Genomic DNA, 16,655 nt, shown 5'->3' with positions numbered 1-16,655 from the left:
TTTGGAATCGAGTATTCTGTCGATTTGTTCATCGATTAATCAAGTAATCGGATAAATCATACTTGTTTTTAAACAACTACATAAACAGTGTTTTATGCAACAAAGGCCTCTTAAAATGAGCAAGCAATTAGCTGTTATCACAAAAGGTTTTTATTCAAACTCAACACTCCTACCAGATCAAAACTTAAAACCTTTGGCTTACTACATTAATTGTTTTACCCCTAGTGTATATCATTTGATAAGTCAATCTTGCTTTTCCTAGTAGATGAAGGACAGTACATTTACAGCTGCATTAATACACCTATTGTGAAATTAAGCAGAAACCACTGAAGATATTAAAGCATGCCAACAGTGAGTTAAGCTGTAGCTCATATTTTGCAGGGTGTGCATTACCTTTCACAGTGCAGGTCTCGTTGGGCGGCATGGCCAGGACTTTGTCTCCAGTCTGGATGAATCCAGCTTCGATCTTCCCCGTCACACAGAAGCCAGAACCCTGATCTGAGAGTAGTTACACTATTATTAGTAGTTACACTATTATATGTACTATATATATATATATATATATATATATATATATAGTGAATGCAATTCAAGGTACGGTATGAGGAGTAGTGTATTTTGTATTGTATATTAATTAAATAAAGTTAGTGTTGAATATAGAGAACTGCCATGTCAAAGTGTTAATAAACAGGCCAGAGTGATGAGAACAGGGTGAGTGTTGTAGATTACTAATACAGTTTGAAACTGCATGTGAAGGGTGATGCTGTTCCAATTAGAGGTGTCAAAAATGTACCTCCAAAAGGGCAACTTCACAACTTAACTTGTAATGGAGATCAATGTAAAAAGATTTTGCTTCACGCCATTCTGGAGCATTTCTGTTGGTCCATTCATCATTAAATGTTCACACATGTTCTGTGTTAGTTATAAGTTGGCTTTGTAAAGCTTGATAATCAGCTCTTTGGTGGGCTAACCTTTAAAAACATCCGAGACACAGAGTCTGAAAGGCTTCTCCACTGACCTCTGAGGAGCTTTGAATGAATCTGCAGTAAGAGAGAGAGAGAGTGTGAGTGAGAGGGCCATATAGAGGGATAATCACCAAGATTTACAAAAAGCGAGGTAAAGCGCAAACAATACTTCAATCATTTCTTACTTCCACAATAATAATTCTGATATTAACGTCATTAATACACAGTGTTGAACTGACCTGTGTCTAAGGTCAGTTCTGCAAAAACCCTGCAAACATAATTCAATAAGACAACTAGGATAAAAGGAAGAGAGAGACTGTTCTCTGTTTGCCTCATCTGCATTTCTGAGTCACAGTAGTACGAACACCTGGCAGTGTGAAAATCTCTACTACATAGATTATCATTTGTGTGAGCGTATGCATGCAAGCACAAACACATACACCCACACCCACACTCGTATTCACACCTACGTGCATACTACTCACTGCAGCAACTACAGTTTCTGGTAAATCGCCAATTCATCCTATGCCACTGACTACATTACAATGTCCTCACTGCACAAGACTGTGCATTTTAGACTCGGCATAAGCAATGTGTGTATAACAAAACTGTCATAGTATATTAAACACACCATCATACACAAAATCTGAGTAAAAGAAGTTTGCTTTCATGATGAGAGAGTACAACAGTGCTACCTCACTGTTAAGCCTTCCGGAGGTGTTGTCGGCTTAATTCAGCACTGACAAAGGGAGATGCCTACCTGATGACCCCTGTGAAGAGCCTACAATGTAGTGGATGATTATAGTATGGGTGAAGGGAATGGCAGGGCCCTACATGTAACATGTTTTTCCACTAGTGGTTGGGGTTTAAACCCAACACAAAATGAACCTCTGTTTGTCCACAATGCTTACATGTACGCTATTAATTAAAATTAATACTTTGTTTTTGAAAATCCTAATATTGCAATACTATACAATACAATACAATATTGCTTATATTCTAGATACTAGATATTTTCAGACACCCCTATCATTCAGACTCCTCCTAAAATTTGAAAGGAAGGCCTGGAACCGGAATGTCGCTGGTTCGATCCCCAGGACAGGCATCATGGCTAAGATGCCCTTCAGTAAAGCACCTATTCTTCAATTGCTGCCTGAGCACTAAAGTGGATGGCCACCACTAGAGGGGTGTGTGGCCATGCTGTCTCTGGGTATCTCCCCTTTCTCTTTATCTGTTAGCTAGTCCGGTGAGTGTGTCAGCTGCCTGGCGATGCCGCATTGGGTGGTGGCCGGCTTCACGTGAATCGGAGGAGATCTTTTAGCATCAGAGGTGTTGCTAGTGCTAGGGGGAAGTATGAACGGGTGGGTAAATTGGCAGTACCACATTGGGTTGAAAAAATAAAAATAAAGGCATAATACGGATGGCAAAGCAGAACCTTTCTGTGTGGCTTTCATTTCTCCAGTGGAGTTTCAGTTTTCAGAGAGAAAAACGCTGCAGTAGTGGAATTTTTTACATGATTCAGATATGAAGGAGCTGTTGGATGCTGTTTTTAAACGGGACTTTTATGGTAAGTATGAAACGTGCATATCTCCAACACGCTGACAAATCAGAAGTTACACTGTGCCTTCTTGTGTAACTAGCCAACACACGGGCTATAGGAAGCTAACAAAGAACAACACTGTCATTATGATCAGAGTAGCCTTCTCTCAACAAATGATCAGAACCTCCAAACAACCATTAACTACTAGTAGATTATAGGATAAAACTTTCAAAAATGTAAAACCAAGTCACATGTTGACATTGCCTTTAGGTAGCAGCCGTTAAATACACGTTATTTTTTCCATTTGTGTGTCAATAAATAGGTAAAGACACATGCCAAGTTACAGTTATGAGCAGTTTCAGTCTTAGGCTTGCTGACGGAAAGTCCTACTTCATATACCAGCCTTTACCTCAGTCCACTTACATAGCTGGTTTGACATTTGTGGCTGTTAAGAATATATATATATATATATATATATATATATATATATATATATATATATATATATATATATACACACACACACACACATATACTACTACTGTCCAAGGAACACTTTCCACTAAACTGTAGAGGATTGTGACAAGAATGTTAGTGAGGTCAGCATGCTGGATGATTACCACCCCACCTCAACTCCAACTCATCCCAAAAGTACTGGATGGAGCACATCATTCCAGAGAAAACAGTTCCACTGCTCCACAACAAAAAACCTGGCATTAGGCATGGTGCCAACAGTTTTATTTTATCTGCTCCAGAGAGTTCTATTCTATTGGTAATATTTCTCTGCAGAAACTACAAAAGCTGTGCATTTGCATATCTGTGCCAGCAATGGGTGCAGTAGCAGTAGCTTAAAGTAGCAGAATGCATTCATTAGAAGTGGAGCACACATACTTTTGGACATATAGTGTTGATCGATAGATCGAAGGATGGGTGGTAGGATGAATAAACAGAGCAATCAGTTCCAATAGATTGTTTTTTGAAAGTGACTGGACATCCATCCCAAATTACCCAATACACTAACACACACCTATCTGTTCCAGCAGGCATGGTCCAGTATACCAGGCGATGAGCTCTGCTTCTTTGCTCTTGGTGGTGAGATTCTCTCCAGACAGGCCGCTGGTAGGGATGTAATAAACATCAGACTCCTGCAATAAGATTTACAACAAGCCTTGATTAATAACACAAGACAAATAGTATACACCACAGCTGACAAAACTGAACCAGGACTAAGCAAAGTTACTACGCTGGCAACATACAGCATAATATAATGAAGGATTATATACATCTGTTTAACCTGGATGTGTATGGCCCCCTTAGACACTATTGTGATCTGCTAACAATGCGTCCTTACAACTGGATTTTCAAACAATCAAGTGAAATACAAATGTGATCCAATCACCAAAATGCCAGGCTAATGTAATGAGTACACAGCCTCGATGGTTTTAGAACAAGCCAGGCAGTAGGAAAAGACTCAGTGATGCTCGCTCTTCTACACACTAATGAAGGGGTCTTTTCTTTTTATAGGCGGGGTAGATATTTTTTTTTTTTGCTACATCAGAATCAGAGTAGAACTGGGCAATATTTTATTGTATCATGATACACAATATGCTTTCTGATGCATATCAAGGATACTGTTAGTGCTTTAAAGAACACAGATCAAATGCATGTTTCATTACAGATCATGTAATTAAACTGTTTAATTGAATGAAGTGCAGCAGGTGTTGAATAAAAATGACTGTAGTCAGCAGGAGAGAGTATCTGAATAGCAGTTTTTAAGAATCTTGATACTGATGTATTTAGTCTGACATGTATTGTGATAAATATTGTGTAGTGTAAAAAAATTGACTTTAAATATCATGATATAATTTTTTTCCATATCACCCAGCTCTAGATAAGAGGATAATCATTTTGTTAACAGTATTAATTTTATGCAGGACAATGCCGCAGATAATAATCAGCAAGCTGCAAGTTTGGGGCCTCATCGGTTTCCTAGTATTCTGAAGCGACACTCATTATAGAACATGAGGTTTTCTGAACTACATTAGTATTAAATGAATCATTTAGAAGATAAAATCAGCACTAAACTTGTTTGAGGTACATACACACATTAAAATTAACACTGTGACGCGTGCAAAGCCTGATAATCTCAGTGGCCAAAAACAAAACCCACAGACACAAAGCACAACTTTTAAGTTCAAGTCAAGTCAAGAGGAAACTGTAAGGGTGCTACCTTGAACCCAGCCTGCTTCAAAAAGTGGCCAAGTTTGGAGGTGATTTCCTGGAACCTCTCTTGCTGCCAGTTCACCTGAGTTCATTAACAACACACAGACGTAAGTAAAGCGGTGGGAGAAAAATACTGGATGAGTTCTCAGAGGCACACTGAAATGTGATTGACAGCGTCGTGGTAACTGCGCATTGTTGTGGTCTACATGGTTCCCCACCTGGTCCATCTTGTTGACAGCAACAGCGAGCTGCGTGACGCCGAGGGATCGGACCAGGAGGGCATGCTCTCTTGTCTGCCCACCTGCCTCAAACCCAGCTTCAAACTCCCCTCGACTGGCATCCACCACCAGAACAGCAACATCAGCCTACAAACACACACACACACACACACACACGTGATGCTATGCCAACACATTCTCAAACGTTCCTCAAACAGCATTCACCTCCAGATCTCTCTGCAAACACACACGCCCAAAATCATTCATCAGGGGAATCCATCAAGAGGAAGGTTAAATCTACCTGAGATTACTACATATACAAACATAAACAAAATAAAAATATTCAAATATTAAAGCAATGTGTGTGAAATATATATATACATTTTATATTTGTAATTTTACTCTATATGTAATACTTTGCAATGACACCAACACTAGAAGGTTGACTACTAGCACATCTCCTCTGGCCCACGTAAAGCCAGCCACTGCCTTTTTTCAAACTGCTGCTGATGCAGCACTGCTAGGCTGCCACCACGTTCGGAGGAAAGTGCGGCTCCCCCACTCCAATACAACAGCTAACAGACGCCTGTGCTGACCAACATTACACTATGTGTGATGTGGGGAGGAAGTGCAATCAACCCACCCCTGAGAGAGCAAGGCAAATTGCACGTTCTCGGACTCTGGCTGCTACAGTATAACGAGAACTTTCGATCTGGGGCACAATTGGCCTTGAAGACTCTGGGTGGGTGGATGGCCCTTCCTCTCCCTATATCACTCAGCATGATGCTAGTCAGCGTGGGCGTCTGTTAGCTGATGTAACAGACTTGACAGTATTCTCCTCCAAGTGTGTTCAGCTGCTTGATGGCACAGCGTTAGTGGCAGCTTAAAAGCATACACAGTGGAATCAGTTGCTAGCCCTCAGCACTGGAAAAGTTGTGTACTGTAAAAGCTACAGACAGAGGGACTGATCGGTATCAGCCAATTTTCTGTCCAAATATGTAATCTGCAAGCTGGTCACAATTTGAGCCATATTTTGCAAATGGTCACAGTGCTGCGCAAAACCAGAGATGTTTAGAGATGTTTAAATTAGGAGACTAGTCACGAAAAATTCATAAGTTCTCATAATTCTCAACATGTCATCTGTGAAAAAACCCAAGGCCAAGCATGCACAGTTTTTTTTATGTAATATTGAGCCAAACGCCACAAACCATTCATGAGGTTTGTCAGATTTTATCAGTGATTTTAAATATGGTTTCAAAACGGTAATCGGAATGGTTAGTGTGGCATCCAGCCCGTCCGCGATCGGTATCAGCCTCAAAAATACTAATTCGCCATCTCTAAACTGAACTAACAATTATCGATGCACCAATTTAAGAATTTTGAGCCAAATGTGTTCTGTTGATGCCAATCCTGATGTCAAATCATGAATATTGAAACATGAATATTTTACAAAATGTACAAATTGGCATTGGCTTAGTTAGCAGGATAACGGTCTGCTGCCTACACAACAAATGTCTGGCTGACAGAAACCCCACTTACAAACGCCTAGCTCATAACGACTGTCTTTTCTCCATGGTTTTGGATTTGTACCCCTCTCGCTACGCTAGTCTTTTGCTGAGCTAGCTCAGCTACAGCTCCATCGAGTATCAGACAGCTCAGATCAGCTGCTGTTGACTAACTGCTGAGCTCCAGATACGAGTTTTGAACCGAGACAGGTCCTGCCACGTTTGGATTTATTGTCAGCTGACACTATCTAGCTATATTTAGAAGAGTTAGCTAGCAGGCTAAACATGGCACAGTCTGTGCTCCAGCTAACTGAGGCTCAAATCACACAGGTTAAGAGGATAAAGCCTCAGACCTCAGAGAGCAGAGTTGAGAGAATTGTCTTAGGAGCGTTTTCAGTGTTTACAGCTGTTTTCAGGTACATCTGACATCCAGGTTTGCTTGATTTTCCCTTTCAGAGGAACTCTGCGCATCGTTAACTCAACTACGGCGGAAACCTGACACATTAGACACGTCATAACTTTAAACTTTTTTTTTATTATTATTATTTTTTTTTTTATTATTAATTTAATTTCTTTCTTTTTTTACTTTCTTCAGGGGAGTAGCCCAGTGCTGTGTACATATTTAGAATACATTTCAGTTTGATTTATCTGTGTAATCAAGATCCTATAATAAATTAAATACAATTAAAAATGTAAATCTAATAATTCTGATCTCACATATTACATTGAAAACATGCAAACCATCATTTAATTATATAGCTCTTTACCTGAGCACATTGTATTAGTCATTCAAAGCACTCAGATAAGTCAGATTTAAATCTCACTCAGACACCCACCCTCCTAACCAGACATACACCCGTCCTCACACGCACTTTCTCCCCGCTGAATCCCCTTCTCAATGCACATACCGCCACACACCCACATACCCACGCACTCACAGCCACTTTCTCTCAACCAAACACCTTACTCAGCAGTCATTCACAAGGAAATGAGTAAATCCGGCCAGTAGAAGGTGACTAATTTCATTCATTCACACAGCGGTACCTAAACCCAAACACAGGGAACACACTCATATGTAGAGTCCTGATGCTAGTGGCACCCCAATCCCACAAAGCACAGCTTTCATTGAGACTTTCAAAAGCAAATTTTGCAGAGTCATTAAGCACTTTGTCAAGGTACAAACACACACACATACACACACACACAACCAAAACGAACAGCGCTCCTCACAACTCCTGCAGGCTCAGCTGTGGAGGCAGATGCAGTTTTCATACCTGTGCTGCTCCTGTGATCATGTTGGGAATGAAATCTTTGTGTCCTGGTGCGTCCATTAAAGTCACAACTTTGGAGCTGGTCTCAAACTTGGTCATCCCCACATCCATGGTCACTCCTCTGCTCAAAAGAAAGAGAGAGCAATTATGTAACACAACTAATATAAAGGGACCAGACAAATGTAGTGGGGTTATGTTGAAGTTAAGGGTAAAGGTGTGCGCATCCGAGAGCAAGAAAAAGATAATTTGGGAAATATGTGAAATCTAATACAATTATTCATTTTTTTTAATGGTTCTATAATAGTTAATCAACTCAGAACAGACAATATGTACAAACACAATTGCACAGCAAAAAATAAACAAATAAAATAAAATTAAAAAATATGATTTTTAAATAATTTTGTTGATAAAATGAGAAATCAGCAAAATGGGCATCTAAAAACATACACTGGTTACTAGGAGTTTGGTGTATGGAGTATGGTAAAATATAATCAGGATATTGAAAGTCACAATTTAGATCATGACATTTTAACACCAAAAATGGTGTCCATCATTGCCACTCCAGGACAAAATGCTGCTACAGCACATGGAGCTGCACAAGACCTCTCGCCGGAACTGCTTAACACAAGACAGGCATATTTGTGTAAATTCCTGTAATACTACTCAATTGCCTCCATTTCTTTGTCTTTCCGTCTTAATCATAGCTATTCTGTGTGCTTGTTTGTCAAACTGACCTGTCTCTCTCCTCTCCTGTCTCGTCCAGAACCCACGCATAAGCAAAAGAAGCCTTTCCAGCTTTCTTTGCTTCCTGCTCATACTTATGCATGGTCCGTTTATTCACGTTCCCCAGCAGGTACAGCAGATGACCCATCAGAGTGCTCTTACCAGCGTCTACGTGGCCTAAAGAAACAACATACAAACAGAATGAATGTTATTTATAAACTATCACTCACTTAACTTAATGAATGGTGTTTGAGACAAGTGTGATTAATGCATGCAGTTTGCAATATGCTAATTGGTGATGTATACACTTCCATTACTTAGTTAGCTACATTAGCCTTGTAGCTCAGAAACGGTTCTTCGTTTAGATGAGGGCTTTTCACTTTAACGCCGTAAGCAAGTACAGATAAATGAACAAACAGACGGATGAAGGGATGAATGAACAGAAGAGATGAGCTGACTGGGGGAGTCACAGGGATACTTGCCTATAACCACCAGGTTGAGAAGTGGTTTTCCACCCTGTCTCTGCTCCAGCTCTGCGCGGATGTTCAGCTGTTGTTTGCTCTTGCTGGCTGAGCGCGGAGGGACAGGGGCCACAGAGTCTTCCACCACGGATTTAGACGGTGTCTCAGGGAGTTGCACTGCCATCACCTCTGGGCTTGGACCTCTGCGCACGGATGGGGTAACACCATTTTCCTCCGAGCTATAAATACACAAAACAGTCATTATTATTTTTTATTATTAATTTATCTGATTTTAAAAGAGAAAATGAGTGAGTCTGACAGCACCACATAGACTCCCAGGTAACAGCTGCAAAGAAGGATTTTAACCAATCCAGCACATGAATGTAATGTTAATTTTAGTATCTGATATTTTCACATTCCTGTGAAAGCAGTCTGCTGTTCCCTAAATTAATTTGAAACTGAAACAAACTAGACGTCACTAATGAAGATGTCTCGATCCAGTGGATCGGGATCAGGTCGATCCAGGCATATTTTAGGGATATTAGGTATCCTCATTTTTAAGCCTGATCCACTTCCAATTCTTCGGTTTCACCAGTGTTCAGAGCACCCTCTGGCGTGATAAAGGTGACATTAATGGACATTATTCACAGCAGGATGCAGGTTTTATTGGTGAGAGAACTGCATGTATTTCATTGGTTTTAAACCAGCACTGAAAAGCTCGTTCAGGACCAAAAGGAGTATGCCTACGCTGCAGGTACAGGAGTCATACAAGCACAAAGACGACACAGTACACACTATTAAGAGTAAATATGGTCATTTCACAAGCGAATGTGTCACCTGGGAACCCTAAGCTGTAAGCTGTTGGATTTGCATGTTACCGTGTGGACGGCAGTGCTTACGGACATTGCTATGGTAACTTGTAGCCTTGTTTTCCCCTGCCCCCTCCTCCACCCTGTGTGGGTGAGGAAATGCTAACGTTTACACTATACTGCTTAATTAACACACTGCTGGCTGTATTTACTACCTCAGGGGGGCGCTATATTGCACTGGATATAAAACTAACTTGCACAACTGTCCATTTAAATTAGTTAGTCTTACGTTTTTTTGTTAGTTCTTTGAAAAAGAAAAAGGAAACATTAAATTGAAAAAAATAAGAATGGCAAAATGGGTTGATATCCAAATAAATATATAATATGATACTTTTCACAATACACAATATGAATCATGATATTGATACAGACAGAATGCACCACTGGTGGCGGATACTAAAACCATTAAATCATAAATCATCATATTGGTATGATAATTATTTTTTTTATAATCTGATTCACCATTCACCAGGTCAACATGACTAATTATGCTTATTGTAATGAAAATGCAGTGGTTCAGTGTTTAAGCCGAATTTCCTTAATATTTACAATATACTACAGTAAAGCACATCTTTCATCACAATAATGATAAAATATTGTCATACTGACTACTTTGTTTATAGGTCGTTTACAGGCTCTATTCTCTTGTCCAGTACCCATACATAACCTGAAATGACAACTGAAACAAACTAGATGTGCAGGGAAAAATGACGCACCTTAGCGTCCTCACAATCTAGATAACATTTGGGGGCCAAACGTCAAACAAAATGACCTCAAATAACCTCTTTACAGTTTTTGTCAAAGCTGTCCTTTACACTAATCTCAGAACACTGTTTCTTTTGTAATGATTAAGATCAGGGCTTGGTTAGAGCAAGCTTGTCCTAGATTAGCCAAAAGCCGGCAGAGTTGATACTTATTAACACAGTTGACAGGAATAACACGGCCAGCTTTTCACAATGCTTCATATTTAAACTCCAGATTAAACTGCAACTTTAATGTTAAAGGGTTAAAGTTGTTGTGATGAAGACAGGTCTTTGTATTCTAAACATACCGTGGGCTAAATGCTAGGCATGACTTGGGCCTTTTTATGAGCTGAAATATACACTGAAACATGGACAAAGCAACTGGATGATGCCACAAAAGCAGAGTTGTTTTATGCTTTACTGTAATACAATAAATACATGTAAAATACAGGGTGGGGGACATTTGTTTGTGGACACCCCTTCTAATGAATATATTCAGCTACAAGTTGCACCCATTGCTGACACAGATGTGCAAATGCACGCACACACACAAAGCTTATCTAGTCCGTGCAGAGAAGTACGGCCAATAGAACAGGACCCTCTGGAACAGATAAAAACATGAACCTATTGGCACCATGCCTAATGCCAGGTGTGGGCTAGAGGGGTTTAAAGTGTCCCCCAGCATAGAGCTGTAGAGCAGTGGAACTGTGCTCTCTGGAATGATGGATGGTGTCGCATCCAAAACTTTTTGGAATGAGTTGGAGATGAGCTCTTGTTGCTGAATACAATCAAATCCTCACAGCAATGCTCCAAAATCTAGTAAAAAGCCTTCTTCCCTGGACAGTAGAGAAAGTTACTCCAACAAAAGCAGGATAAACTTTTTTAATACGCTTGAGTTCAGAAACAATGAATGAGCAGTTGTCCCAATACTTTTGACCATGCAGTGTACGCCATTAAAATGTTTAAAAGTATTTATTTAAAATATTTTATTACCTCATATACTTTCCCACACCACTGCATAAACAGCGGAAAATACATAATAAAATAACATCCCTAAAACTAACACTGCTCAAAATGATCAACAGCTTAAGCGGTTGCATTTGCTACAGTATTGGGGTTTACAGCTTTTATGTAATTGCACATATTAAAGCAGATCCACCTGCAAAACCCCAACTCTTTACACCCCCCTATTTTCCCCTATGGGTGTGGTCTGTGGTTTAAGGTGTGGAGGTGATAGCCTGCGGGTTTGTGCGAGTGTGTGTGTCTGTGTGTGCTCATCTGAATAATCTATAGGCAGCAGCCACTCCTGTGGTTTTAATACTGTCCCAGAACGCGAAGTAAGCAGACAAACACACCGTCCTCTTTATTACCAACTCTAGTTCCACTAAAACAGCAACTAATTACAAACCAGTTATAAAATAAACACTATGCCTCTTTTTCTGTCTGAGAAAGAGCATGTGAAAGCAAATCTGCAGAAGCTTTAATAAGGGCACATTCAAACTTAACTTCTCTAAGCTAAGCCCATAAACACACTTTTGTAACAACCGTTATCTACAGAACAGAGGTGAAATCCCACTTGAGTGTCCAGGTATAGGTATAATGTACGTTTATACCTAATATATTTTTTATTTGTCTATTCTAAAGGGGGTCTTGTGTGTGTGTCTTTAAAAAAAAACAAAAAACACACATAGTATGCACTCCAGGGAATTATTCTGCAACACACATACCTCCGTGTTAACAGGTAACCTCTGTTTTGTCATGGCAACCCTTTGCCTGAAATGGAGAATCCATATTTTTACTTAAATACTAGACTTTGACCTTTTTGCACCAAAACAGTGAAAGGAAAATAAGAGAGAACAGGCTGTGATGTTAATTTAAGCCATTCCCTCACTCACACACGGCTGTTACAGTAATCCAAAAATCTAACAAATGTTAGATTGTGCATGGTCCAACATTACAGTATAATAACAGCAGCGGTACAGAAATTACTTTTACATGGGTCAATGATTCTACCATCTTGTGGATGCATGTGCATAACAGTTGTACTCTGCAAAGCTTGCAGAGCAGCACGCTCTTGGAGCTCTGAACAAAATACTCCTATAATTTTGCCCCTGGCAAGAATGTATGTATGTATATTATACATACATATACATAGCTAATTCACATTTACACCACCGCTTTAAATACAAATCACGCTTTAAACACACAGACCTGATTAAAGACCAGACACTGAGCTGATTTATGCTCGGCGTAAAATACGGACACGCAGCCGGACAGAGCCTTGTGTTCATACTCTGCGTTCATTTCGCCCGCATTTTTGAACATTCTCTAAAAACTTACAAGTACCAATGGAACAGTGTAGCCAAAAGTTCAAGCAAAACCCACCGCCTGCCATTCAAACATGACGAGTGGGAAGTTCCTCTTATTGGTTATAGAAGTATAACGAATTCTCCAACCACATGTAAAAGTATTTAATAGCCTTACAGTCCACTGCCGTTTACACCTCATCATCACAACCTCCTCCATCACAGTGTTTGCTATTGTCAAAAACTTTTGACTCTGAACTGCCGATTAGAAGATGCATTGCTTAACATCCATGCTAACATAAAGGATAAACAGAAGTATGCGGGCAGCAACAGTTACACCATTCAAAACATGTATTTTTGTTTAAAAAAAAAAGGCCTGTAGAGTAATATTACAGGATTTTACACTATTATGACTCGTCCACTAAAGTTGCACAGTGCAGAAGCAGCATTCCGGCCTGAACTGGGAATGACAGATTCTCTTTCTCCATTCTGTCGACTACAGTCAGTGGAGCAGTGATGTTTTTAAGCGTTTTGTTTTTTTGTTTTTTTTTTAAGTAAAACTGCTACATAAATTTGCTTTAATTATATAATATTATACTGTATACATTATAATACACTGTAAAACTCAGTACTTAAAGAGTACTGAGAGAGGGGAAAAATAAGAGAGCATGTTTTCCAACTTTACAAGGGAATACATTTGTGTGTGGAATATGAATACAGTATGGATACTGTTGAAGAACAACTGACTTACCTTGGCACATCAAAGCCCATAGTCTGCTTCTTGCCAGAGACGGTCATCCGGGCAACTTTAGGAACTACCTCAGATTCCAGGCGGTTTTCAGGAGCCTCACGAGGTTTAGCTACAGCACAGAACACACACACACACACACTACATGTCAACAGATTCATAATGAACAAAATCCAAAATGGCAGCTTTTCAGGAGAAGCAAAAAACAAATATTCTTAGCTTTCAACTGAAGTCAATTTTAAAAGATTTGATTCCAAGGCATTCTGGAGCATTTTTATTGGTTCATTCATCCAAATCCAATTTTCCAATCCAATTCCAAACATGTAAAGAACAGCAGCCAAATTCACATTAAGTCAAAAAGTGAAAAACATTCAAATTAAGATACAAGGTTTTTGCATGGCAGCGCCAATGTGATATTTACTGCACTTAAGTCAACAAAGTCATGTCCAGTGTTGCCAAGATATCAAGAGAGACACACAAACTAAACTAGTTTGGAAAAAGCACACTATATAGACAAAAGTATTGGGACACCTCATTCACTGAATACATTTATTAAAAAAAAAAAAAGTTTGTAGGAGTAACTGTCTCTGATGTTCATGCAAGGTTTTCTACTACATTTTGGAGCATTGTTGTGAAAATTTGATTGCATTCAGCGACAAAAGTATTAGTGAGGTCATGATGAAGGATGGAGCACCATCATTCCAGAGAACACAGCTGCCCCTCTAGCCAACGCTTGGCGTTAGGTTCATTATCTGCCGCAGAGAATCCTATTCTATTGGCAGTACCTCTCTACAGGGACTAGACAAACGGTGTGTGTACATTTGCACATCTGTGTCAGCAATGGGTGCAACTTCAAGTAACTGAATGCATTCATTAAAAGGGGTGTCCACAAACATACGGTGCATTCGATAGGAATTACAATGTGAAGTGACGTGAATATTACCCCCCAAAGAACCGGGAGTTCCCACAGCAACATACGTAACGAGTTGAGCAGTTTTGTGCATTTCCACTTTTTTGAGTCACTCATTCATTACTCACAGCTTCTCACCAATGACTAACGAGGTGTATTTCAGAGGCCCATAATGAGTTGTAAGTTAACAAGCAGCCCTGAAAATAAAACAATAAACAAAAACCATCACAATTGTGCAGAAGCATTGTGCATCGGTGAGGCTTGGTCAGACTACCGTGGAAAGAGAATAAGGACGTGGTTCCATGTAGTTCCTTCCTTCCTTCTCCCAAGTTGTATGAAGACAGTACACGCATATGGATCTGTTCGTCAAATGAACACAGTGTCTCAAACACAGTCTTAAGACTCCAAGGATGAGGCGGCATAAACAGGATGATGCCGGAATTGGAAAAAAATAACTGGGGGAGTCTACTTGCGGTATTTTGAAGAAAACTGCCTACGTGAAATTCCGAGAACAGCACAGCGCGTGTGCACTTCTCTAGGGCGTTACATCGGTTTGTTTTTGTGATTTTGATTCTGATCAATCTATTTGGATTGTTTTTGTACTCGCAAATCCACACAACTCACATGTACCTTTACAGGAGATGGACAATTTAATGCCCACAAGAGTGGTTCAATAGCAAGTTTCATTTTAGATACATCAGTGACATTACGCTTAACGTGCACTTTACTTGGTTCCCAGCGCTTTTCGAAACACATGGTCAGCTCTACATCTTGTGTTTAATGTACCGCCTCGGTTTGGTTGACTTACTGAAATTCATGAGTCATGAGGTGCATAGACAAGGTGACAAGCAAGAAGAGGGGAAAGGATGAGAGAAAAAAAAAAAAAGAGAGAGAAAGAGAGAACATTTCCCTCTAAGGTAACTGGGCTTTCTGCCTGTCGAATCATACCAGTAGTGCAGAGTCAGTTTTCAGAGCCACAGCCAGTCATCTCTCTCTGAGCTGCCTGCGCTCTGGCCAGGAAAGTGTTAACTGTGCCCGCGTCAACAACAGTTACACACTGAGTGTGCACCAATGGCATGAGAGCGTCCACATTTAGAAGTTCAGCAAGGCAAACACACACATTCACCCCCTTTAGGATAACTGCACAGATAAAAAGCTGACTGCATCACACACACACACACACACACACTCGAGCTGGGGAGAAACGCAGCTTCTCAGTTCTGAAACCTTCATCACCACGATTCTTGAGAACTTTGAGACACTGAAATCCGCTTCATACGTTCAGAAATGATTCACACCTCCTGCAAGGTCAGAAATAGCCAAAAGTGAACCAAACCTTCTTTGCTTATTTTCGCTCTGTAAGCCTGTCCCTCTGGGAGATGTGCACCTACAGTGGCCTGCAAAAGTTTGCAAAAATCTGATTAAGATTTCTGTTACTGTGAATAGTCAAGTGAGCGGAAAATGAACTGATCTACAAAAGGCATAACGTTTGAGATTAAATATTGGTCCTTATTTATTAATATATTTTATTTTTGTAACATTACTTTATTATATTAGTTCATGTGAAAAGCCCTGTCTTGAGAAGTGGGTCAGATGCATCTATTATTATTTTCATTTATTTGTCAAAGTTTTCCCTTTTTCGCCCAAATTGGTACCACAACTCATTTGCTAGCACTAGCAACACTTCCCAGACAAGGAAGGAAAAGACTTAACACGTCTCCTCCAATAGAAGAGGAGCCAGCCAGCGCCTCTGTTCAAACTGCAGCATGCAGGATTACCTTACCAGGCAGCCAGCAGGCTTGGAGGAAGGAGCCGGGTCTCTAACTAACAGAGGCCTGTGTCGGTCAACATCGCTTAAGAGTGATGAGTGGAGAGAATGATATTTACCCATCCCGAGAGAGCATGGCTTGTGCTCTCTCGTACACCAGCCGCTGATGCCAAAGCCCAATCTTTCTACCCAACCCACTTGCAAGCACTCTCCCTCCAACACATGTAATGCGATGGTGAAGACTGGCACATGCACAACCAGCTGCCTACCAAAACAGTCCGGCTGCTGATGGTAGACAGGGGCCCAGCGATGCAGGGGTCATTGTGTTCATAAAGTTCATGCCATTGTCTGCTAGACCACTCTGAGCCCTATGCCCTTCACATCATGAAGTGGTTTTAAAGGAAG

General features: G+C 40.2%; 1 protein-coding gene across 3 annotated transcripts in view; it reads right to left on the bottom strand.

Moving 5' to 3' along the window:
- hbs1l (HBS1-like translational GTPase) overlaps positions 1 to 16,655 on the bottom strand; it is a 33,908-nt gene that overhangs the window by 2,859 nt on the left and 14,394 nt on the right. For all 3 annotated transcript variants that reach the window (XM_072697500.1, XM_072697499.1, XM_072697501.1), the window contains 9 exons: positions 13,576 to 13,684; positions 8,928 to 9,145; positions 8,457 to 8,622; positions 7,726 to 7,843; positions 4,947 to 5,093; positions 4,736 to 4,810; positions 3,533 to 3,650; positions 972 to 1,040; positions 394 to 498 (listed from right to left, as the gene is read on the bottom strand). In XM_072697500.1, coding sequence (XP_072553601.1) covers positions 394 to 498; positions 972 to 1,040; positions 3,533 to 3,650; positions 4,736 to 4,810; positions 4,947 to 5,093; positions 7,726 to 7,843; positions 8,457 to 8,622; positions 8,928 to 9,145; positions 13,576 to 13,684 — 1,125 coding nt within the window. The remainder of the gene's footprint in view (positions 1 to 393; positions 499 to 971; positions 1,041 to 3,532; positions 3,651 to 4,735; positions 4,811 to 4,946; positions 5,094 to 7,725; positions 7,844 to 8,456; positions 8,623 to 8,927; positions 9,146 to 13,575; positions 13,685 to 16,655) is intronic.

This window comes from Salminus brasiliensis, chromosome 14 (assembly GCF_030463535.1).
Source record: "Salminus brasiliensis chromosome 14, fSalBra1.hap2, whole genome shotgun sequence".
In the NCBI taxonomy this organism is placed as follows: domain Eukaryota; kingdom Metazoa; phylum Chordata; class Actinopteri; order Characiformes; family Bryconidae; genus Salminus; species Salminus brasiliensis.
This window is presented reverse-complemented; position numbering and strand designations above follow the sequence as displayed.